The sequence below is a fragment of the Ambystoma mexicanum genome, chromosome 14, assembly GCF_040938575.1.
Source record: "Ambystoma mexicanum isolate Mex_15411 chromosome 14, UKY_AmexF1_1, whole genome shotgun sequence".
In the NCBI taxonomy this organism is placed as follows: domain Eukaryota; kingdom Metazoa; phylum Chordata; class Amphibia; order Caudata; family Ambystomatidae; genus Ambystoma; species Ambystoma mexicanum.
The window spans coordinates 42,641,951-42,668,160 of NC_090940.1; the positions used below are offsets into that span (position 1 = coordinate 42,641,951).

General features: G+C 46.5%; 1 protein-coding gene across 2 annotated transcripts in view; it reads right to left on the reverse strand.

Moving 5' to 3' along the window:
- The window catches only part of COCH (cochlin), a 188,633-nt gene that overhangs the window by 127,780 nt on the left and 34,643 nt on the right, over positions 1 to 26,210 (reverse strand). For both annotated transcript variants that reach the window (XM_069638494.1, XM_069638496.1), the window contains exon 4: positions 5,944 to 6,100. In XM_069638494.1, the coding sequence (XP_069494595.1) occupies positions 5,944 to 6,100 (157 nt within the window). The remainder of the gene's footprint in view (positions 1 to 5,943; positions 6,101 to 26,210) is intronic.

Genomic DNA, 26,210 nt, shown 5'->3' on the forward strand with positions numbered 1-26,210 from the left:
TTTTTCTTTTTCCTTTGACTGTTCCTCTTTTTATCCGATGGTCTCTTCTACCAGGGTATTATCACTGATCCTTAAAAGGGGTATGGGTCTTCCCTTTTGTATTTGTTCTCACTGTTCCACCGTTTCTGGTTTACTTTTCTTCTCACTCCTGGTTTACTCCCCTGCCAGGATATCACAGTTCTGCTTCTTGGGTTAGGGTCCCAGACTCTCATAGTGCCTGGTTTACTCTCCTGTCTGGGTTTTATATCCTTTTATGGGTGTGAGTCCCAGACTCACTGTTTCCCTGGTTCGCTGTCCTGCTGAGGCTTTTCCACTCTCCACTCATCTTCCTCTTATCCAAGAAATAATGGTTTGCCAGTATTTGGCCACCGACCCTTTCTCAGCAAAGTTTTTATTGGTATCAACTCCTCTTATCAAATATAGGGTCACCAACCTTTTCTTAACATTGGTCGTTTTCGTGTCAATGTCCTTTTCCAAGCAATGGGTCCCCAACCCTTTCTTCACACTGTGCGTATTTGTATCAACCTCTCTCTCCAAGTAGTTGGGTCACTGACCCAGTCTTAATAAGGTTTGCATTTGTATCAATCTCTCGTTCCAAGATTTGGGTCACCAATCCTTTCTTAACTCTGTTCGTATTTGTGTTGTTTCACCAATTACTTTAATTGGGCTTTCTCGCGCAGTCAAGGTGCAACATTTGCTCCCAAGAAAGCACACCTGTAACTCACTTGCTCTCTCAGGGCTTACCTGGCAGCTCTGGCGTTGCTCGCATCCTTCCATCTTCTCCTTTCAGGGATGACTGGGGTTGCGTTCCGTTAGCCATTTGGCTCCCGCTTTATCTTCTGTTGCTTCAGGGTATTCCAGCTGCCTATAACAATAAAGCAGTGACCTTCTCTTGGCCCGGTCTCTCTGCACGCCGTTCTCGTCAGCCTCCATGCTGCTTTCCATTGTGCTCGCCTCTGGCGCTCCAACCCGCGTCAGTACCAGCTGCGTTCCGCTGCAGTTTCTGCATATCACTCGTATTCTGTTTAGCTGTGTGTGTTTTTTAAACTTCCTGATATTAGTTAACACTTTCCAAAGACTAGAATGTGGCGTTTGCTTACTCCTTCTGGTCTTCCTCATTGTTCCATCCCTCTTACTCGTCTCAGTACTAAAAAAGTGGGGGGAAAGTAAATAAGGTTGTTGGTCAAGAAAACATAGGAATTCTTTATCTGCGTCATAATAAGACATACCGGCATGTTGCAAAGGCACATGGGTGCCATTACATCTGAAGGTTTATTTTGATTGTGTTTTCCTGCCTCTGTGGAGTTTGTCTTCCCCCATGTGGTCCTCCTGCAGATAGCCACCCCAGGGTCAGAGTCGGGTAGCTTCTGCCTTTCCCTGGCCACGTAAAAGAAGCTTCCCTCTAGAGAATCAGTGAAGATGTTGCAAGAGTATCAGTAGTCTGCCGGCTCCAAGTAATTTCGCCAAGGCATGACTTTGTCACTTCCACCTTGGGAACCCTGCACCATCCACACATGCACCCTGTTGCCAGAACTCAGAGGTACCAGTCTCAGTCTACTAGTTCCCTCTCTCACTCCATATAGGCCCAAAGAGGGACCCATGTATCCCACATCAAGTCTGCTTACTCATCCCCACCCCCGCAGGCATATACTAGGCCAGAGCTAAATGTGCTTACAGTTGCAATCAATGCAGGGACCGCTCCACGGCCTCCGTCCGCCTCGCAGCGCAGTGTTCCTCAGAGCGCTTAATGTAAGGGTATTTATCGGTAGGGCCCGGTGTTATCTCTGCTACCTGCCAGACATCGATTACTTCCCACAGATGCTTAAAGGTATTCCTAGGTTCAGCCTTCTCGCCAACCGGGTGACTCATGCATCCAAGCAGGAAGCGCTGGGTAGGTGGAGCTCAGCGCCATTCCCCCCACCCCCCACTTACTGGTACTTGTGCCCACTGTAACAGAGCACTGCGTGGGTGCGACCCGCGCTGGTGTTAAATCCAGAACCTTGTTCCTGACCATCTGAGGGGCTCTGATGATCAGGGAACTCTTGCTTCGTTCCAGTCTGGGCTCCGCTCATGAGCCTACTCCAGCCATCTCCCACTGTGCCCGACTAGCATCCTTGTTGCTCCTCGCTGAGGCAACACCAGGATCAAGCTTGCTCCCCTTTGGGCCTGCTAGTGGGGGCAGCCGCCCTGGAGAGACCCAGACTCCTCTACTCTTTGCTTAACGTTCTTTACCAACGGTTGCTTTTCCTTATTTCTTGATTGCTAGCTGGGCACATTCCATGAAAGTCAGTCACTTGGGGTTGACCTTTCTGTGGTCCATTCATGAGTACCACAATGGCAAAGTTCTAACTGCCTTTGTTAATCAGGTCCCATGGTGCACTCCTGCTGGGTGTCAATACAATGAATAGTTTTCCTTCCCTATAGTGGGTTTGCCCTCCAGATGTTTTGGGCTACATCTCCCATGATCCCTAGGTAGCAGAGTCAATGGTGAAGGATCACAGGTGTTGTGGCCAAGACATCTGGAGGGTCACGTACCGAGAATATTACACAAATAACAATACTTCTTACACATTATTATGAATACATAAGTGCTCTTCAATAAACCACTGCATTTAGCTAACACATGGTGAGTGTATTTATCTTTTTCTCACTGGCATCATTACATAACTCTCTTGCTATGTGTGTGTGTTTGTATATTTTGATGTATGGCTGATGGTACCTTGTAACCCCTGAAATATGGGGCTTAATTGAGCCAGGTGTTAGTAGTAGTATGTAATTTATGTAGTGCCTTTATCCCATTACTATGGCCTCAATGCGCTTGTGGTGGTAACGTCCTTGGGGGACCGAAGTCCAGGGTATGGGAGAATTGTCAGAATTATTATAATGCATGTGTGCATTAGGCCAATATAGGGGCTTAGGTGTGCTGGCCGAGCTCCAGTAATCTACCCATGAAGGCCAGGCATGTGGAAGGGTGCTGAGGTGGTCAGGAGAGTGTGCGGGTGTAAGAGACTTGTTATGCGTCCAGCTAGACTGACTTTTGTCATAGGCCGTCGCTGCATTCTGATGGCAGAAGTGTTGTGCTTTGTGTTTTTAGTCTAGTGTATAGAGCCGAAACAGTATGTGTCCAGCTAGACCAGAATCTTTGTCGTAGGTCATTGCGGCATTCTGATGCAAGCAGGTGGGTAGCCAGCCGTGCCTGCGGCTGATGTCCACGAAAGTGGTGTGTGAATATATAACTTGAGGGTCAGATGGAGCTTTTTTATGTAGCAGTGTGTTCGGATCTTCTGTATAATAAAGAGGCTACCCTCATAAATCCTCTAAGCGCAATAGACAGGCTAATCCTAATACACCTTCTAAGTGCAATAGGCAGGCTAATCCTAATACACCTTCTAAGTGCAATGGACAGGCTATCCTCATACATCTTCTAAGTGCAATGGACAGGCTATCCTCATACATCTTCTAAGTGGAATGGACAGGTTATTCTCATACATCTTCTAAACACAATAGACAGGCTACCTCAGAAATCTTGTAAGTGCAATTTCAAGGCTACCCGCAATTATCTTCTATGTGCAATTCATTGGCTATCCACATCAATTTCTAAGCATAATAGACAGGCTACCATCATGAATCTTATAGTGCAATACAAGGCTAAGTGCAATAGACAGGCTATCCTGATACATCTTCTAAGCGCATTAGACAGGCTATCCTGAGAAATCTTTAGGTGCACTATCAAGTCTATCTGCATGGGTAACTCATAGATCTTCCGAGTGCAATAGGAAGGCTCTATATATTATAAGTGTAGTAGTCAGAACATCCCTATAAAACCTTTAGTGTAATAGAAAGGCTGTCCTAATAGATGCAGTGCATTTTCCACCCCCAAGTTCCATCTAAGTGCAACACATTGCCCGTCCCCCCAATTTCCATCTAAGTGCAACACATTGCCCGTCCCCCCAATTTCCATCTAAGTGCAACACATTGGGCCTCATTACAACCTAGGAGGTAACCATGCCGCTAGTAGCGGCATGGTTACCCCCTTACCGCATACCGGGTCCGGGTTCTCGGTATGGGGACTTAACGGGTCATTCCAACCTTGGAGGAACCGGTAAGTCCCCATTCTGAAAACCATTCCCCATTCCCATTTGAGCCCCCATAGGGCTCAATGGGAATGGGGAAGGAGCTAATAACAGGCCCACAAATAGCGGGCCCGTTATTAGCTCCCTGGTCCCTTAGAGGCTCCCGTTAAAGGCGGCTGGTAAAACCAGCCGGCCTTAGTGGAACCCGCTAAGGGACCTCAGAATGCGGCTGTAAGGGGTTAACGGCACCGGCATCCTTACCGGTGCCGTTAAACCCTTACCGCTGCACTCGTAATGAGGCCCATTGTCTGCCCCAAATTCCATCTAAGTTTAACACATTGCCCACCCCCTAAATTTCATCTAAGTGCAACACGTTGCCTGGCCCCAAATGCCATCTAAGTGCAACACATTGTCTGCCCCCAAATTCCATCTAAGTGCAACACATTGCCCACCCCCTAAATTTCATCTAAGTGCAACACATTGTCTGCCCCCAAATTCCATCTAAGTGCAACACATTGCCCACCCCCCAAATTCCATCTAAGTGCAACACATTGGGCCTCATTACGACCTCAGCGGTATCCGGGGTTTGGGTCCTCAGAATGAGGAATTACTGGGCCATTCTGAGTTCGGAAGGCCCGGTAATTCCTCCCTCCAAGGACCCGGACCCGGTCCTTCCCCATTCCCATTTCAGCCCCCATAGGGCGGAATGGGAATGGGCGAGGGAGCAAACAACGGGTCATTACGAGTTGGCCCGTTGTTTTCTCCCTCTTCCCCTCGCGGGACCCGGTAAGCACGCCTGGTTTGACCAGGTGTTGCTCCCTGGGTCCCGCGAGGGGACCTCATAATGAAGCGGTACGGGCTAAACAGGGCCGGCACCTTTTACGGCACCGTTTACCCCGTACCGCCAGGGTCGTAATGAGGCCCATTGTGTGCCCCCAAATTCCATCTAAGTGAAACACATTGCCTGCACAGTGGCTATCTAGAAGGCACAGGAAGGTTTAAGACAGTGGCAGCCCAGAGCACAGCATGGTTAACATATCAGCTAATTACCAGTGCAGAGGAGAACATCACACTGTTAGGAATAGGTGGTAGTAATGTAAGAGTGGCAGGGTAATGGCTGTGCTCCCTGCCCGTACCACCTTTCCTGAGTTGTCACTGTAGGATGTTCCATCAGGCATCTATGGGCGAACAAGCGCAGAAAGGCAATGGAGGTGCTCTTTGGGACTCCCAGCTAAGAGGTTGCTTCCTGGCTGGGGGCACCAATCACAGGGGTGTGGGAGGGAGTGGGGCAGCAAGCACGGACTTGGAAGGAAGGTTACATAAAGAAAAATAAAATAGGCCCCAGCGAGCAAGCAAAAACACGTGACTGCTGCACAGAGAAATTGACTGGCAGCTCGGAGCGTGTAAGAGGGAGATGCAGAGGTGTGTCTGGCACATGAACTCCTGCTTTATTGTTCAAATTCCTGCTTTGCAGAGTGTTACGGTCCTGTCCTCGTGGAGATAACATGCTGCAAGTATGGAGGTAAGGGGCCTGGAATAAGAAGTATGTGTATTTAATGTCTTGGAAGGGATTGGACATTCTGTCATGTTAAGTAAGGCAGCACTCCTAAACACACTACACCACCCAGAATGTGTCTCCATGCCCAGGATAATGAAACAAAAGCTTCCATGCTCAGCTGGGGAAGAGTGCTCATGCAGCCACACTGTCTGTTTGTGAGGCGGCTGTTCAGCGGAGCCACACACCACTGCAGAAATAAGGTCAGCATTCAGAAAAGAGGCAACATGCCTGCTTTGGGAGGACTTCAGTGGGAAGCAGCACTGGCAAATGCTTAACATCTGTATGTCAACATGGTCATTTGCCCAAACGTACCTATGAATGGCAGCCCCACACACACTGGAGATTGAGGCATACACTGCGTTTCCGTACACAGAGAGCTGGTGCTGCAGACAGTTTGCTGGGCAGAGCAGGTCCGCTGCCTCTTTCCGCACGTCAAGTCCTCTTGTAAAGCAGGTGATTGGAGTGGGGACTAAATAAGCAAAGCAACATTAAAACCATTAAATCATTTGAGGAGCACTGTAATCTCATTGCAGAATAAATGCTAGAAATATGTGCCCTTTCCGTCTTGATTATTGTACTCGCCCATACAGTAGAAAACACAAGTGGATGCCTCCATGAACCTACAAGCAGGGGTACACATTTAAAGTTGCAAGGTACTACCCAGCCACAAAAAGTCATTGGCCACCTCAATTCTACACATACACAAAGCACACCATTTCTTACTTACCAGTTATCTCTAGTCAATGACTAGTGCAGATATTGCACCCTGTGCAAGGTGTACTTTACGATCTCCATCCGCATCATAATCACACAAATGTGTGCTTTAGCTTCATGTGTGCTTGGGTGGGTCTATGTGCATATTATCATTTCTCCACCAATGTTTTGTTGGAGTCTGAAGAAGCATAGGCGTGTCATCTCATTTTACATGTTCAACCAAGTCATGGCATGGGACAAACACTTCATACATAATACACATACTCAGGGAGTGCCTTGAGTATGGGTTTGTGTATTGTTTGTTGCACTAATATATAAATGTTTCCAATATCAATTGTGCCAATGGGGCTCTCTAGCATCACAAATAGCAATTGACAGATCAAGCCTGGCTTGCTGACATTGCGCCAATAAAGCCTTATTGGATATAAAGGACAGGTAGAATTGATTAGGTTCTAGACCCTTTTCTGCTTGGTAGGCAGAGGTGCCTCGAGTTAGAGGCCATCACCATCCGCCTCCCAGGACATCTGCTTGATACTTCCTTTTCCCCCCTTCAGGAGCTGACTGACCTTCAGGCAATGCTGCTCTTGTTGTTACCCCCCCCCCGTGTAACCCTGAATGTTAGGGTGCTTCCTTCCATTGCTTTTCACTTCTACTGACTCTGCTGCCCTCGAGTTGCGTGGATAGGACCCCCACAATGTGAAATGACGGATTAAATGCACTGTTTATCCAAATGTCCACTCATTAGAAACAGTGATGGAAAGGTCTTCATACGTAAACAAAAATATTTTGAAGGACACCTGGGTATGCTTTCCTAAAGTTCATTTATCCAGCGATTTAGAGGAGCTCATTTTGAGCGCAGAGTAACAGGAATCAACTGCATAAAAGCCGTATGTACCGCCTTTAGCCAATAGATTCCTGTCACTGCCCGTTTTCAAGGATTTGGATGGCAGAAAAGAGGGGTGTAACATGACTTACGTTTTCCGCTGCTCCCTTCCTCTCCACCATACAAATACTCCGGCATTTGATTTTATGCCGGCGCAAATTCTGAGGATTCCTATGGACTACATAGGAATCAATTGTAAAAGCTGCCAGCCATGCATTCATGGTAGGTGACATTTAATTAATTTGCATGGCAAAAGGGCGGCGTACAAACGCGTACACTCCTATTTAGTGGGAGGGAACCATCTATGCTGAAGTGTAAAAGTAACAGGTGCCCAATATAAATTACGGGGACCTGCAAAATGAGCCCCAACATGTTTTGAGGATATTCTTCCTCTTTCGAACGTGTTAAGAAATAACAGAAAATAATATTTCGAGGATATAAGCTAGGTTATAATATGTTTTGTAATACTGACAACCATAAACAAATATAAAATACCTGAGTAGATTCCGAATCAATGCCTAGAAAGCTAGATGTGTTGTGTTTTCTCTATGGAATGACAACACTGACTCCAAACACATCCAAGAGTTCTTCCAACTGGTTTTGAATTATGGAGAAATGTTCTGCACAGATTTAAATCAGTACTTCATGCTCAAATAAGTAGAGTCTTTAATCCGTTAGCTTCACAAGACAGCGGAAGGTCAGTTGATATAAACGAGATAAGCATTCTTGGATTTTGTCAGTTCTTCTTAGATTGCGGAAGCCACCACATGAAGCTGCCACATCCTAACGTGAAAATATCAATGAAAAGCACGTTCCCGAGTAACTCACTGCGTTTCCTCTTGGTGCACGGTGCGCTTCAACAAATTCAATACAATTCCATAAAAATGTTGCATTTGTGTCTAATTTCATTGTTTGCTTTCAAACCTGTGCCCAGTGTTTAGAAGCAACAAGACGTCATCACAAAATTCAATAAACCAAACCCCTATAATCCCAAAAATCGATATGAACCTTTCTGGGTCAACCAGTCTAAATGTGGTCAAACGTTATAGGACACCCCAGTATGAAAGACGTTTCAAGCAAGCAGGAACAAAGAAGCCTAGTTGCATTGTTCAGGGCTGAGAACTTGCTACTTCTGGGAGATCGAAATATTGCGGCTTAGACCCAGGCAAACCCATGCTCAGGGAGTGCCAGACCACATTAGACACTTTATACTTTCCCATGTTTACTTCCTCATTCCCTATGGCTAAAATGCTTACAACTGACTTGTACAGCGGGTAAAGCGTCTGAAGAATTTACCTTTTTCCAACCCCTTGGTCAGTTCATGTCACAGTCCTTTATCAGCTCCAACAAGGTGTAGTCTCTTATCAAACCACTAGTCGCCTACTATCGGAAGAGGAATGGGGACACTGGTGAGGTATGATTACATCAAAACAGTGTAGCTACCATTGACCTGAAGTGGCAAGGTGCTGGAAGTCTCAAATGTATGTTTATTCAATATAGGTATATCATAAACGCTATACTGTATGTGTGCTTTCACTAGATCTAAACTTTGAAAATAAGATTGAGACAAGATTGAGGAAAAATAGAGCACAAATGATATAGTTAAGCAAGAAAAGGCAAATAGAAATGTTCACAGGGCCATTTCTATGCTGATGAAAAGGGCACGGTCATGCAAGCTGTGAAGCATGCGAGTGAACTGTTGTATATAATTCTGTATCACTAGAGCAGTTCCACAACAGGCTCACTCCATTGTTAACTGTGTAACACATGTGACGAGGCCCACTGCCCCTGGGCAGGCACGATCTGGCTCTCTGGCCTCCCTCTGGGGACACCGAAGGGCCACTGGAGTCAGGACGAGTCAAAGGAGAGGACCCCCCCATAGGCTGGCGGGAGTCTGAAGCTCCCACCAGCCAGACCCAATCTACTGATGAAAGGAAAGGAAGCCGTCCAGCTAAAGGAATGAGGTTACAACAGTTAAATAAGTTAAATAACCCAGACAATGGGTTTGATACATTTATCCATCCAGCAAAGCTGTGCAGGAATCAATTACTCAAGTTTGTGGGACACACGAGGTTCAAAATACATTGATGCAAATTAGGAGTACAATAAGAAAGAGGAGCAAACAAGCGTTCCTTTTGCAAAGGTAAAAATAAAGTCATTAGGGATTGTTAAAGCTTAGGCAGTAATTCAGCAGTAGATCTGCAGTGGCACTGCCAAAATCAATTACAGTTACCACCACTCAGTCCTGTGGTATTATCATGGGACTGTGAGTGGTGGCATGCAGTGCAAAACCCATTCCGGGGTCCAAGGACACCATGGAGATTTTCTTCGATTAACCGCAAGCATTAATTGTGCAACAGTAAGTTCAATGATTTTTGGCAGTAAAATGGATGATTTACCTTTGGCTGTTTGCTGTAGGTAACGCTTCAATACATTACCAAAACTCGTAGTACGTCAGTGGTGTAACGTGGGGGTAAACTGGCAGTTACAGAATTACTGCCACTTTACCGTCATTGTTATCTGCAACGCAATACTCACAATGAGGCCCACGGTTCTCCCGCTGATAATAGCAGGAGTTACAATGTTGCAATTTCCATACAATGAATACACGGTAACGTACACAAGCCCTTCACAGACTTACCAAAGAATGTGCTGGCTGTTAATTGACAGGATGGATGTGTAGAGGGACTCCAATTAACACAGGAAGCTCTCGAGAGCTTTAAAAGGGAGGGACAGGGGGGCATACACACATACAGCCCCTGTCTAAAATACAGAATGGTGATTGTCCTTAATATAAGCTCAGGCCAGCACCCTTCCAAACCACATGACGTTAGGCACATGGCTTGATCCCAAGGAAGCCCAACCCCTACCACACAGGTACAAGTCATGCTGCCAACGTCACCCAAGTCGAGAGATTAGCCTTTAAAAGGCATCCAGCCAAGTCAGTGTGTGTTAAGCCGGGGAGAGCTGGCAGGGTGTGAGAAGCAGACCCTGGAAGACCCCTGTTGTGGAGAAACTATGCCCAGAGAAAGCAACATCTGAGACCAGGCAGGAACAGATACTGGTGCGTGATAAGGAGGCATACGTATGTGTATGGAGAGAGAGGGGGTGAGGAAGGGGGAGAGGGGGAGAGAGAGTGAGAGAGAGAGAGAGAGAGAGAGAGAGACTGAGTTAGAGCAGTAGCTTGTGATGGTAGAAGAGGGGAGTAAGACTTGCATGGAACAGGAGGAAAGCCCTGGTTTGTTAGAAAAAGAGAGACTTTGGAGCAAGCCATGCAGAAAGTAATTTCCCGTCCAAAACAAACCCACTGGGGCGGGAACAGGGGCATCCCAAAAATATCCAGTTGCCCAAGAGCAATGTGTTTGCGGCTGGAGAAAACCTATGCCCTGAGCCAAGGATAGAAGAACCAGACTTCCCCCGCCAGTCCGATACAGGGGGGAGCGACAACATCATCTTTAAGGAGGGAACCTTTTGATTTGCACCTCTATATTTTATAGGGACTTGGAGGAACTTTAGAATACTTTGCCTGTTTTCTGGATCTCAGTGACACTGAATATATCTTTGATGGACCCCGTTTGGAGCAGGAGGTGAGGGCCTGTTGTTAGACTCACCTCACATGACACCCTTGCACTTGGAGACATGATTGCATCCATGCTGACACATTCTGCTTTAGGTTGTACAAAAAAGTAATGGAAATCTTGGAAACGTATTTGCTGCCCGAGCCTCAGTTCTGGGAGCATGGTGAGGCTCTGGTGTGCCACATTGCCTGCCACAAAGATTAAGGTTTTTTTTTGTTCCAAAAGAAAAAAAAGAAAAAAATAGGGCTTCGGGCTCTGTGCCTTCTACACTGGACCATGTCTCGATTACATTGCATATGGTTGCCAGTCACAAAGATCATTGGCAGACATTAAGTAACCAGATTGGTATTTTAAAACAATTAAAAGTTGATGCTGTCAACTTTGATATGGAAACATATTATAGTAGATTCTCACAGTGAAGTATAAATGTTTTAGGACCTCAATGAAAGTTTTTGAAAAGAGACTGAATCTAGAAAGTGGACTTAAATTACCCATGCAGATTAACATCAGTGGTTCTCCTAGATGAAGTAAATAGCGCTGGTAAAGCCACATATATTTAATTGAGCTTCAATGCACACAGTGTGTCGTAGGTTTTTGGCCTATCTAAGGCAAGCCCCAGTCTATATGCAATTAGATGCAATACTAAACATTCCCAGAGAAAAAGATAGCTGTAATTTATCTAGGAATTATACAGACTCTCTAAACCTTGTCCTTTTTGGCTGTCTGAGGCAGAAGAGAGGCTGATCTGCCCACTGTTCAACAAACACCAAATATGCACAGCTGAGGGCAGGCTTAACGTCCTTTGAAGAAGCCAGGTACAAGGGGTTTGCTATAACAGAACAGTTGCAACAAATTAATGGATGCAATGGGCACAGCCAAATGAATGGTCAGAAATTGCTGTTTTGCCTTTCCTCCTCATAGCTGATATTTTAAAGTTTCATATTACTGTGAGATATGAAGCTTTTTATTTATTTTTAAGCACAAATGCTTGCACAGGAATTGACTTGGAGCTGATATTTTAGCTTTGTGGACCGTTAGGCTATTTGATTCTGCCTGTAGGATTTATTTAAAGCAGATTAAGGTACTGTTGCTCAACTACATCTTCTAATGAAAGACAACTAGCACATGACATGTTTGAGATGTCAATTCACACTTCAACAAATGTTACCAAATGAATGTATGAAGTGTAGGCATTGCATAGAGGGTGAGGAAGAAATGATGCTAGTGGTCTGTTCCCATCCCCCCCCCCCCCCGCCCACGAGCCCCTGATTTGGCCTAGCTACCCTGGCAGCATCGAGTGAGGGTCTTCCCCCGCTCGGGACCTGCTTGGAAGCTTCTTTAGCTCCAGCAACCATCAGGCGTTTACATCTGTCCTTCCACGCCTCCTGCTAAGTGTTTAAACTTAATTTAATGCATTTTGCAGCACCTTTTGGCTTTTTCCAGGCACTTTTTCTTCGCCGCCCTGGTTCCCTTTGCAGACCGCTCCCCTGTTGTGGCCTGTCCCCTCCTCCCCCTGCATTGCCCCATGAGCCCCTGATTGGGCCTATCTGCCCTGGCAGCATCGAGTGAGGCACCCCCCCCCCCTCGGGACCTGCTTGGAAGCCTCTTTCGCTCTGGCGACCATCACAAATTTACATCCGCCCTTCCAAACCTCCTGCTAAGTGTTTAAACCTAATGTAATGCATTTTGCAGCACCTTTGGCCTTTTCCAAACTCTTTTGTTCCCCTCTGGTTCCCTTTGAAGCCCACTTCCCTGTTGTGTCCTTCCCCCCTCCCAATCCCCTGCCCACCGATCCCCTGATTGTGCCTAGCTGCCCTATTTCAGACACACTTTCAAGGGCAGCTCTATTGCCCGGGCAGCCCTCGGCTAATGGCTCCAAGGCAAAGGGCAGCTCCAGTCTGTGTTTGCCCGTGTTTGTCTGGGATCCCTGCCACTGTCAACCAGCAGCGACAGACAAGGTAAGTGTGATTTGGGTCGGGAGTACAGCAATTACTGTATTCCAGTAAAGCCCATGGTGGCAGAAATTGGTGCGTAAAGCACAGAGAATTGAAAAACCCCTCACTACTAGAACCCAAGGGGAAGTAGAGATTGACCGATTGTCATCACATACAACTTAACAACACCATAAATATGTCACACAAATACCCATTGCAATGAAACTCATTAGGACTAGAAGAAAAATAGAGCAATCTAAGTAGGAAAAATATGTATAAATCTTATTTTTTTGATAAATATTAAAAACAATATATATTCATACAATAGTGCATCACGAAAAACACAAAAGACGACTGTCTATACAATAGGACATACAATGGGGAAAGTGGAGATTTTATCAGTCCTCCTTTCGCATTTGAAAAATTTGACTATAGCGGTTGTACTTAAACGCTATTAGAGAAAGAGAGTGTCGGCCAGAAGTCAGATTAGATACGTTCTCAGGTATCCATTTAGGAGTAAGTAAAATGGCCATCTTCAGGACAACAAATTTCTTTATGATGAAGCTGATGTGTAGTTTAGATGAGACATCGTGATCTTTGTTCTATCTGCTTTGGTCCATGTGCATGGAAGAGTCGTTCCCTCATCCACTGATCCAGTTTCTTCAGTGTTCCATTACTTTCAACATTATCCATTAAGTGATGTAACTGATTGCTGCTTAATGTAACCTTGCATATCTTCTACTGAGGGTTTCCAATAGGGGGCTGGAAGTATTCTTAGTCCCTCTATTGCGTGAAGTCCCAGTATATCACTTCAACACCAGGACGAGAAATTCTCTTGCACTCTTGGTGCTCTCAACTGTTGTATCGCTCCCCACAGTGTGATTCACCCTACCACACTTATTATCCTACATAACATAACACACCCTTGTTAGTCAGCTAGTGACTAGTTTCTGATCACGTATGCCAAGTGAAGGTCTTTCAGCCTTATACTGCTCATTGCAAAAGTTAGGTGTGTCTCCCATTGATCAGGTATCCCAATGTTGGATGTTCCACCATGTACTGTAGAGTCTCAAATGTAAGCGTTTTCTACCACTGCTCAGCTACCCCAATGTTAGGTGTTTCTGCATGTACTGTTGAGCCCCAAATGTGGGCGTTTTCTCCCACTGGTCAGGTATCCCAATGTTAGTTGCTACAACATGTACTGTTGAGTCTCAAATTTAGACGTTTTCTCACACTGCTCAGGTATCCCAATGTTAGGTGTTTCTGTGTGTACTGTTGAGTCCCAAATGTGGGTGTTTCTCCCACTGCTCAGTTATCCCAACATTAGGTGTTCCAACATGTACTGTTGATTCTCAAAATGTGGTGTTTTCTCCCACTGCTTGGGTATCCCAAATTTGGGCGTTTCTCCCACTGCTCAGGTATCCCAAATGTAGGCATTTCTGCATGTACCGTTGAATCTCAAATTTAGACGTTTTCTTCCACTGTAAAGGTATCGCAATTTGGGCGTTCCTCCCACTGCCCGTCTCCGTGAGACCCTGGGCATCACTGATTAAGCATTGGCGTGGAGAGCATCCTTTCTCTCTGACCGTCCTTTCCAGGTAGAACTTGGTTCCTTTCACTCCGCTATCACTCTCTCTACTTGTGGTGTCCCCCAGGGATCTCATCTATCCCTCTGGTTTTTTAATGTCTACATGGCCCCTTTGTCCCACATAATCTCTGCCTTCACCTCCAACTTTCAGTGTTATGCGGATGACACACAGCTCTCTTTCAGGCTACCCTCTGCCTCTTCCTCCTCCTCGCTCATCCCTGACTGTCCGCAATTCAATGCTGGTGTGCTGCTCCCGCTTTGCCCTCTTTCACTCTGGTCAACCGCCCTTGGTCCTGCACCCTCACCCAGTAGCAAAGCAAAAAACCTGGGGGGTCATTTTTAACTCTACTCTCTCCTTCTCTTCTCACATCACAGACATGTCCAACAGGTCGTCCAACTAGTAACTGCACCTCCTCAGGTATTCTACCTTTTCTCACCTTCCCCCAGAGACTCACTACCTCGAGAGCCTGGTTCTCTCCCGACTGGATACTGCAACAGTCCCTTTCTCAATCTCCCCACCTCTACTCTTCACCTCTTCAACTGATCTAGAACAGAACTGCAAGACTTATCCTTGCCTCAAGCCCAGGGACTGCATCTCTTTGGTGCTGAAATCCACCCAATGGCTCCCAGTGGCCGCAAAGATCCATTTCAAGTCCCTCTGCATAGTCCACAAGGCTTTCTAGGGCCGGGCCCCTGCTATCTACAATGCTCTCTTCCCAAGTACTCTCCTTCCAGTGCCCTCCGCTCGACATCCTCCAACTCTCTGCGGGTGCGCTGCTTTTCCAAACAGAGATTTTGGGGTAGATCCTTAGCCTCTGCAGGTGCCTCCCACTGGAACAGCCTCCCTGCCTCTCTCCGTCTTGAGCCGGACCTCCTTAATTTCCAGAAACTCCTCCAGACATTCCTCTTCTCATCTTTCTCGCTCCTTCTCCCCTAAACTCCTTTGGCTTCTCCCTGCTTCCCTGCTTGTTCTCATCCCCAACCTGTTCAGTCAGCTGCTGGTGTACCTCCAGGGCCTCAAAGGTCCCAGGCTCCCCCGCCAGTCCTGCACTTACCTCCGGGCCTCTTTCTGCATTACTGCATTTGCAGTGGTGGATTGACCAACAATCTTATGTCTTGTATGCTCCTCTCCCGCCCCTACTCACTTCTCGCCCATTCTTTGTCTCACACTTACTCTAGCAGAAATGCCCTGACCTAGTATGCTTGTTATTGCTTTTGGATCATTTGGAATCTTCAAGGCCTAAGAATGACGACGATATCCCCTTGTTCCCTTCCCGCCTTGAAGCACTTCACTTGTGTAGAAGCGCTTACAAATAAACAATTACAATTACTGCTCAGGTATCCCATGAAGTCCTATACGAGAATGGGGACTTAAAGTTCCTGCCGCCTGACATCCCGGGACTTGTAATATCCCAGTGGCACCGGGTTATCAGGTGGCGGCGGAAATGGTGTTACGAGGTTGGCGGCAACCCCGCTGGTAGCACCAGCGGGTTATCACCGATCTCCTAATGAGGCCCACTCAATCCCACTGCTCAACTGTCTCAAATGTGGGTTGTTTGCCATTTACTGCTGTATCTCATATTTGGGCGCTACTCCCGCTGCTCTAGTATTTCGGGTCTGGGTAGTTCTCCATTCGCTGCTGGGCCTCATACTTGTGTGCTCTCCCACTTGCTGCTGTCTCTCAGAATTAGGCATCCCTCCCACTGCCCAAGTTCTCGAATCTAGGGAGTTCTCAGTTTACAAGACTAGCCAACCGCTTTCGACCTAGGAAAGTGACATCGAAGATGGACTCCATCCGAGTTTAAGGTATGTATATATTGCACCACACATGTGGACACATGCTGCAGGAACGGCTCCCATCCATGCACTGTAGAATGCAGCTATGGCTACGACAAATCCAGTCGAGCTGCACACAAAGCCGTCCACACTGAAACCCGTGACGTGCCTCAACTCCTCTGCCATTAGTATGCAGCAACACCCTACGTAAGATTTCGGTCTAGCTGCTGTGAGAAACCTCACGGTGTCCTCACATCCGTTTCCCTTGGGTCCTCTTCTTAGGTGGCCATGGAAAGGCCATGGCTTTTGGATCCTGACCCTGGGGGTGGAGTAGCGCGGGAGGATCACCTGGAAGGAGGGTCCTTGGGGATTGGGAGTGGAGTACCCACAGTCGAGACACGTTATACAGCATTCAAATTTCAGGAGGAACCCTCTATCCCGGAGGCAGTTACGGGGGTATTGTTATCCCTGTCCCACTGACCAAAAACATGCCAGGAGGTATTACCAATCTAGAAGCGACAAGAAAGAGTGCGAAGAAGGGAGGTGTTAAGGGTAAAGTTGTTGCAACATTTCTTTCTCTTATGAAAATCAACCTAACTCTCCCCCAGCCTTTATGGTCTATTATAAAAGATCCCCCCCCCCCATTTCCCCCACAATATTACTATGACAGTACTGGGACGAGAAAGAGATGACTAGGAGTATTGAACACTAGTAAATCCTTTCACCACTCTAGTACTGGGACGAGAAAGAGGCGACTAGGAGTATTGAACACTAGTAAATCCTTTCACCACTCTAGTACTGGGACGAGAAAGAGGCGACTAGGAGTATTGAACACTAATAAATCCTTTCACCACTCTAATACTGGGATGAGGAAGATGCCTGAAAATGACTGTGAATGTCAGGCATGCCCCTCTAACTACAGTAAGGCAAGTCCAATTGAGAGCTCACACCTGCAACCTGTCAAGTGGTTGCAGGTGTATAAGAGAGGAAAGGAGCAGCAAGAGGACGACCAACAAGGAGGCCTGTGTGGGAGAGACCAGCAGGGAACCCTGCACGTGAGGAGGCAGCAGTGTGGGACCTGAGAGGAAGCCAAGACACCAGCAGATGACTAAAACCTGTGGAGCCCAGGGTGAGCTGGGTCGCTAGACTTCTACAGGTGTGGGAGCCTCCGTGGTCAGGAGAGAGCAGCTGGAGCTGCGGAGAAAGAAGAAAGGATGCGCGGAAGAGAAGCAGAGCTGCCGGTGTGTGTAGAGAAGCACATGAAGTGATAGCGGGGCTTTCAGTGACCGGCAAGCCAGCCGACGAAGCTGAAGCGGAGCAATGTAGCAGCCGGAGAGGAACGCCGAGGACCCGTGAGCGGAGGGGAATGTCACTCAAAGCCGGGGTGTTCCTAGGGGCTACGTATAAGTAAATGAAGTGCTGTATGAAACAAAACAGAATGCAATGAAATGACACTTACAGATTGAAGTCAAACCGAAGCCACAGATGAAATAAGAAGCAGCAAAGTTAAATAACGCATTTTGAATGCTGAACTGAATGAGAATTTTGTGGGCAAAGCTACGGGCTGATGAAAGTTAAAAGTGAAAAAGCATGACAGAAAGGTGAGGAGTCATTAAGACCACCACAAAGTGAACTTCGTGAATTAATACAGTGTGTCAAGGCAAAAGACTGGCATAGGGTATATGACACATTGTGGCAAAGCCAAGATGCTAACCAGGAGAAGCCAGGAGAGTGTGATCCTGCACGGGAAGCCAAGAGGCCAACAAGGAGAAATCAAGTGAATGTGAATCTGTACAAAGGGGCAGATACAGAAGAACCTGTGTGGGCCGAAAGGCCTAGGGCTCCTGGTTGCACGACCTGTGATAGGTGGACTGTGTGGTCTGACGACTGTGCCTAGACCAGGGAGCCCTCAATTGTGACAGTTAAAGACATTGTGAAACAAGCCAAGGAGAAGCACTGTAAGTGAATTGTTAATGCAATCCAGAAGGAGTGTCAAGTTGACCTAAAGTTGTGTTGAACATTGAAAGACTAAAGCCAAGTATAAGTTGATACGTTGGAGTCTTGAGGAAGGGAACCGTGAGGCTTGATGAACTGCAATCCACTCTCGAGGAAAGAGCCCTCAAGACCCTTTTGTGTGGAACTGTGTTTTCTTGAACTTGAGGAAGGGAATCCCGAGGTTTGTGTGGAACTGTGTTGCCTTGAACTTGGGGAAGGGAACCCCAAGGATTTGTGGCGCTTTCTTGAACTTGGGGAGGGGAGCTGAAAAGAATGCTCGGAGCCGGAAAAAGCACAGACCTTTGTTTTGATCACCATTTCTTTGATTGTTGACTTCCTACACATTGTTTAGCTTTAGTTGTGAGGACAGAGACAGAACGTTTTGACTCAGACTTTCCTTAGTGTGTTTCAGGCAGGGAAACCCACCTTAGCATAGGGCAAGTTAGGCCTTCAACCATCCAGACATTTGAGGCAATAAATCATTTTATTTTGAACTTTGAATCTGTTGTCTGTGTATTGCTTCATGATGCCTTCAAACTGGACACACAGCGAGTCTCCTGCACTAGCTCCCTACCTCAACCATCGACAGCACCCGCCCACGTGCCTGACCTCTGGGTTGCTTACTGGAGCCTAGCCAGCCCTCCTAAGTCATAATCTTGGCAGAATGCACACATTAATCTTAAAATAAACTCTTAGAATGTCCCGTACCTGGACTTCAGTCCCCATGGGCGTTCCAACCACAAAGCACATTGAGGCCATACAAATCGGGAAATGGCGCTATATAAATGACGCCTACAATACAATACAGCAGTTGGACATGTTTCATGTTTAACCTATTGTATTATATATGTGTTGTATACATATTATAGGACAGAGGTCCTGTAGTTAAAATAAAAGCAATTTGCATTACTGTTTCTAAAATTCAAACACCAGCAAAAGTTATGCTGGGTTTAAAAGGGCTTGAAAAAACCCTGCACCTGAAATATGAAAGTAGAATAAGCAATTTGAGCCATGTCACACATACGAAAACACCACCCAGTAACCTAGAATACGCCATTTCAGCTAAGTTACACATGCCACAGCACCGCCCATTAGCAACCACTTTACCCTCCCCTCCAGTTCTGAGCCACTTGAGCAAAGCATTGTAGGTATGCAAATGAACTGAAATAGCCAAGGAGTTTGAGAGCTGTCTGTCTGAGTTCTATGTATAAAATAGCACTGCCCTATAAGATATAGACAATTTGATGGAGCAGATTTGGGCTAATTTGCTTACCCCTAATGCACTGGTCATGTGGCTCTCAACTGAAGGTGACCTTCCAATAACGACTACTGGCCGGCACGTAAGGATATACGTGATTACACCGTGGCACGAAATCACGATTTCAAAATTTTGAATTAAAAAAGCATGCTGCAGTGTTATTGCGCATTGCATTACCTGCATCCCCTTACCCCCCTTACTTACGTTTTGGCAGCACACTTCACTGTGTCACCGACTACCCTGTCTATCTGCAACGCCACTTCCCTTCACTTACATGGATGGGAACTGGCGCTGCAGGGTCTTTTTTTTTGTATAACTTTATTTTATAGACATATAATTTTAGTACCACCGAAATGCAAACAATTCTAACATACAACCATTTCTTTTAGAAATGTTGTACGGCTCAAGCACGTAATACTTAATTGAAGGACATTGGCCTCATTATGACTGGCGTCAGCCACCAGAGTAATTTTTTTCCGGCACCCGGGAATGGCCAATTACCGGGGCATTGCAGCCCAGGCGGACCCATTAATTGTCCATTCCCGGGTGCCGGTGCATCCGACACGGTCTGCTCGCAACTGCCGGTCCGCCTGCCAGGTCAGACCTGGGGGGCGAAAAGGCACCCGCGAGCAGACCTCCTAGTTTGCAGGTCCGGTAACAAGCTTACCGGTACCGTTGTTACCGGACCCGCAAGCTCATAATGAGGCCCATTTTCTACCTTTCAAGTTGAATTATTTGTTGTCCCCCTTTATAAAACCACCAAAACTTTGCTGGTGTTTAATAATATATGTACGGTATGATTTGTGCAAACCTGAAATGAAATGTATACATTAAACTGAAATGGAGATCTCAAGGGTGGACCGAGCGGTAACCAGGAATCGAATGGTACAGCATACAATTTCAGTGTTTCCGTACCTATGCTTCCGCCCACCAAGGCTTGTGGCACCAGCTGGCCTCAGGGCCACAGAACCGTTATCGGAAGCTGAAATCTTGGATGTCACCCTGCGCCCAAGTGCGAGGGGGTGAGCTAGAGGAGAAGAACCTCTTGATGCCTCAGGCCCAATCCTGGAATGCAAGACACGTCTGGCCTCAATACATGTACTGGGACGAATGGCAGCAACACGCATCACAGGTTCTACACGCGATGATACTGAGATGGGCTCTAGGAAGAACGACGACCTACGAAGCCCTCGACAGCGAGGAGTTTTGGTAGTAAACCGCAAAGGGGTTTCAGAGCAGGCTCTTGAAGATGTAAGGCTACAGGGAGATCTAAAAGCCGATTGGGCAGAGCGATAAAGGTAAAAGGGCAAAAAAAACAGTAAGGGGCGGGGGAGGTAGGGGTAAGCAGTTGGGTAAGGAAGGGCATAAGGACAAAAGAGATTAAAATGACATAACCTGGACAACAACGGCCATATTCGGTCAGTCTAATTCACAAAGGTCTTTGAACCAACTACCACTTGGAACCATTAAAAACAGTTTCTTCGGCCGTGACTGTCTCCTGTGATTCTGCCTGTGCTTGATGTCAGGTGCCTCCCAGGCTTCTATCTGGAGAGCTCTGAGCATACTGGGCGGCCCTCTTCAATGTTCTGGTGCAGACCCTCACAGTTGTGTCCTCAGTGCCTTGATCTCTGGCATGATGAGTGGCCAGGCTGCACTTCTGGTGACTCCCTTTCAATTCGGCACTCAAAACAACTCTGTCTCAATGATGAAAAAACAGAGATCCTCCTCACACGCTCACCGGCCCGTCTACAGAAGCTCAGCTCACAATACTCCTCCTTCACCATAGACGGTATTCGCATCCCAGTCTCAGACTCTGTAAAAACGCTCGCAGTCCACCTCGAATCAGCACTCTCCCTTGCTAAACAAGTAAGCACGGTTGCCTCCTCTGCGGCCTACTCGGCCAAGCTCCTCAATGCCGCCAGACAATTCCTCACGCCAGAGAACGGCCTCACCACTGCCAGAGCTATCACAGGCGCTAAACTTGACTACCGTAACGTCCTGTATGCCGGTACTCATAAACAGAACATAGACAAAATGCAGACAATTCAAAATAACGCCCTCCGAGCGGCTTTGAATATCCCGAGAAGAGACCACACATCTGAGCTGTAAGGAAAAATGCCCACTGGCTCCCAATCAAAGAAAGGATTACCTTCAAGACTCTCTCTATTACACACAAATGCCTAAGAACTCCGTCCCACTGTACCTAGTCCACAAAGATCAATCTCTGCTACACCAGTCAGATCTACCTATCGGCATAGGCTCATCTGCCCCAAAATCAAGACAGCCAAAGGCGGCTGGGTAAGCTTTCCTTCGATAGCAGCTCACCAGGGGAACGCCTTACCCACCACCTCCTTGAGAGCAGGAAGCTCCTACTGGACCTTCCGCAAATGTGACTTTTTGCCTAAAACCAAGGTTCTACTTTCTCCTTCGTACCCATGCCAAGATGTACACTGTTTTCTGCTATGTGTATCGGCTATGTAACTAGGTGCAACAGCTATTACCCCTCACCCTTCTTTCAATATTCACCCCTTTTAACCTTAGTCTTGTTTCACTTCATTTTTTTAGCAATATGTACTTTTTCATCTAAGCTTGTGTCATGTTGCAACAGCGCCCTGGTGGCTCAGGGTTTGGGCGCCTTAAAAATAAATAAATAAAACAGCCTCCACCACTACATGGAAGGCGTTAATACCTCTGCTCCCTTGGCATTTAACTGCTGGGCTATTGTATATTCTTACGCCAGAAGGACAAACATACTCGGCCTTAGCACCTAAGGGTTTAGGACTTTGTTGAGAAACAGAAGTTAAGTGAACTCTGTTTTTTCCAATCCATTGCACCTGGGTGACTGGTTCTTCCCACGCAACACATTAGGAATGTAACATGTGTAATAGTACTTCAACTGCACCTTCGCCAGCATTTTTTAAAGTTGATTTATTAACAGCTAGAAAAAGGACCTAAAAGGAATCGAGTTACCCAGGGAAGAAGCTGTCCCCCATGCAGAACTCCCAAAATGTTTCAAAGAAAGAAGCACAAATTGGAAAGGATGGAGAATTAATTAACTGAATCTTTTATTGCCCGCTAAATACCAGAGACCAGTCTCAAAGCGCGGGACCAGGATTCAAGCCTGTGTTGCTCAGCGTTTCCTTGCTTCCAAAACAAATGCGTTGCCCCTGAGCTATCCTCCCCGATCATCGAAAGAAACATGTGATGGGGCCAGTTTATAGAATAGACTAAGTCATGGAAGCCGGAGTGTGGGTAATGGGCAGCAGAGCCCGCCTGGGGGTAGAACCAAGCCTACGCATAGGCTCTAATTAATATTTCACCGCCTTGCACATTAGCGAGGGTACAGATATCCCAAGGGTACGGAAGATTTCCAACCCATAACATAATACTCAGGAGTAGAGCTGGGCTTGTGGTGCTGGGGCTTGCGTGGTGAGATACTACATATGGCCAGCCACATTGCTCACACGTTTCGTGTGTCTGTAGCTGACCAGTCGAGTTTCTACTTACAGATCCATGGCTTGCTCAGTCTCATCGCTTCCACTATTGGGATCTCCAATGCACAGAATTGGGTACTTGGGAGAAGCAGATGAGTGAGTCTGGCAAAGGACGGTATTTCTGTGAAGGATGTTTCCTCACTAGACGATACTCATCCGCCTGGGAATTTCAGCAAGCCTACAACCCTTCTCTTCATTTTGGCACCTGATTGTGCTGATATCCACCAGGGCTTTCCCAGAGTGAATGGAGGCTCTGTACATTTTTTTCACCCTTAGATCCAAAATAATAGAGTGTCTGATATCAAGGCAAAAATGTGCTGATATGTATCTCGCTGCATAGAGTGCTGCATGCCACATGTGGCTGGAACGCTTTGATGCTCGGTTTAAATCCCTACTGCTTGGCTTGATAACCATAAATATTCATAAGGTTTTAAAACAATGCCCCTGCAAAAGGGTGCGCATGACTTTTAGCCTCATAAAAAGGAGGCGCAGGCAGAAGGGGACAAACCAAATTTTACAAGGAACAAAAATCCTGGAGCGGCAAATTCTTCCCATAAACATTCTTCAACAAATGCAAATGGCGATGCCAAGCTAGATGAGTGGCTCTAAAGTGTAATGCGGGTTTTACGAGTCTGCTTGCTGCTATAACTCTAGTATTGCTAACAGGGAGCTGCTGGAACATTTCTGTGTAAAACCGCTTTGCCATACGCCAACCTAAACAGATGCCGAATACATTGAAAAAAGACTCTAAGAATGATATCCGATGTTTGGGGACGGATGAAGTGCCTGAAAAAGCAGGTGTCCACAGATTTACACTGCAGGAAACAGAAAAGGAAGGTCTTGGAAGAAAAGTAACTTGAGAAGGCTGGTCTAAATAAGATGCTGTCAATGATTCAAATAAAAAAAGCTACAAAACAGTTGCCTTGATATTTATTGTAAATCTGTACCTTTCTGTCCCTTGATTTTTTCCCCATTTTTTTTTACAGTACTTGCACGGTTGCACATTTGAAGTTTCAAGCTGCCAGCTGTGCAACCAAGGTTCTCTGCACCCCCAGTTCTCCACATACACACAGCACACCCTTTCTTCCCGGCCACAAGTCAACTATCACTAGCCAACGGCGAGTGCACATTTGAGGCCTGGTACAACTCCCCTATGGGCATATGAGTAACCATGCTCGAGTGGAATAAGGGTCATGAAAGTCCCACAGCAAATGAGACCATGTGTTTTTGAAGGCACTGTCTAGAGTGGATCTGCAGCCTGCCCCTAGACACCCAAGGACTCACTAGGTGCCTACGCAGACATGCATATGCCGTAAGCCTGACATGCAGTGCAATGTGGTACAGTTATCACTGGGTGTTTTCCAGCTCTCTCCTGTGCCCGGGATGAAGGCGTCTATTCTACTGTGGTCGAGCACAGTACACTACCTCGCCACACAGGATCGAGCAGCTTGGCTACTGGGTAAGTGTCTTCGTCTTGACTTTACATGTTGCTCTGCTATTGATCTCCTGGTCCAAGACTATGCGTGACATCACTTCCGTGGAGTGCAGTCTATGCCTTTCCTTAAGCAGAAAATCCCATGGCTCCGAGGAGGCGCTTTCAGCACTGGGAATGGAGTGGGTTGGGCCAATCCAGATGCAGAAACGTCTGTTTAAATTCTGCTAGAGTGTGACACAGATTGTCTCCAATCGAAGCACAGACCAAGCCAGCGTGTGAAGGCCTGGAGTGATCCGAGTCAGTTTGGTCAGGAAATGGATTAATAAGAAAAGGAAAAACTACCTTCATGGTGATTATTGTACTCTTATTCCTTCCTCTTCCTACTTCACGGCTTCTTGGATTTGTGTGGACCACAAGCTGGACCGGAATACACTTCTGAAAACTATGCATTCGACCTGGTGCTCCTCAAGGAAGTCTGAGCAACCCACAGACAACTAATCAACGCAGCCAAGACCTCCTACTATCAGAACACCATAGCAGAAGCCGACAATAAAAGCAGAGCCCTCTTCAAAGCAATAAGCACTGTGTCAACCCGCTACCCGACCCTGCCACAACACATTTCATAGTTTCAAAAAATCCACCGCTATCAATACCTTCTTCATCAACAGCTCTGCATCCACAAACCCACCTCACGTCCCTCCTCTTGAAATCTCCACACCCTGGCCAACTTTCAAGACACTCTATACACAGGACCTGGTAGAAACCCTGTCTGCCCTCAAAGCCACATTGTATACAGACGACATCCTCCCAGCATCCATCCTCAAGACACTCTCCTTCCCTACATGGAAATCCTCAACAGCTCCCTGACTCAAGGCCCCTTCTCATCAACCCTAGAGACAGGACAAATCCATCCTCTACTAAAGAAACCCACTCCGGATCCCGACAACCTAGGTAACTATTTCCCCATCAACCACCTTCCGTTCCTAGTGTGACGGGGCGCCCGTCACAAATAACAATTGTTATCCCCATCGAGACAGGATTTTCTAAAAAGAAAGCATTCACAAATTTGCACAGGGCATTAATCAAGGTGAAAGAACATGATTTTATTATCACTGCTGAACAAGGATCCCCGTTACATCTTGTGGTTTTAAGATGTTCAATAATGTTAGCCAGTTCAGACACTGACATTGGGGAGAAGTTAGACTGGTGCATGGAGACTTTCTCTACATGTGTCTTTGATTCACATGCTCCAGTTGGCGTATCGGAAATTGACTCATTATAAACAATATCTACCTTGATTTTCTCCAGTTTCCCCATCATGGCGTCCTGGATTGAAGTACACCAGGCTGCATCTTTCAGCGGGATGTCAATATTAAGTTCATGCAGAGTGTCCTGTTCTTTTAGAATTTTAAAAAGTTCCTTCATTTTGGATTGAGAGTTAGCTATCCTATTGTTAAGCATGACTTTCCTGGCAGCTACAATTGCTATTTTGTATCCCTTTGCTGCTCTCCAGGCATAGAAGTATAGGATTTTAGACGTTTTAAGTTTTTGCAGTTCAGGAGTGAACCACAAATTATATTTCTGTGTGTGCTTAAGCTGTTTCTTTTTTAAAGGTGCCAATGTTACACACGCACACACCGCCACCGGCTAGATTATGAAAAGTCTCCTCAATTATAGTAGAGTGCAGTCTCAGCTGAAAGACTGGAAGGACTATCTTTGAGTTAAGCCACAATTCTGTCAATGCCTTCAGAGTGAAAGAAGGAACAACTCCAAGGACCACTGAAAGATATATAAGGGTCTTCATGCGTCAGAGCTTGTATCTCTCACTCATATGGCTGACGTAAGTGACTCGGAAGAAAATCCTATAGTTCTTCAAATATAAGTGACAAGAGGCCAAAGCTTTAAAAGGCTTGTGCAGCATGGA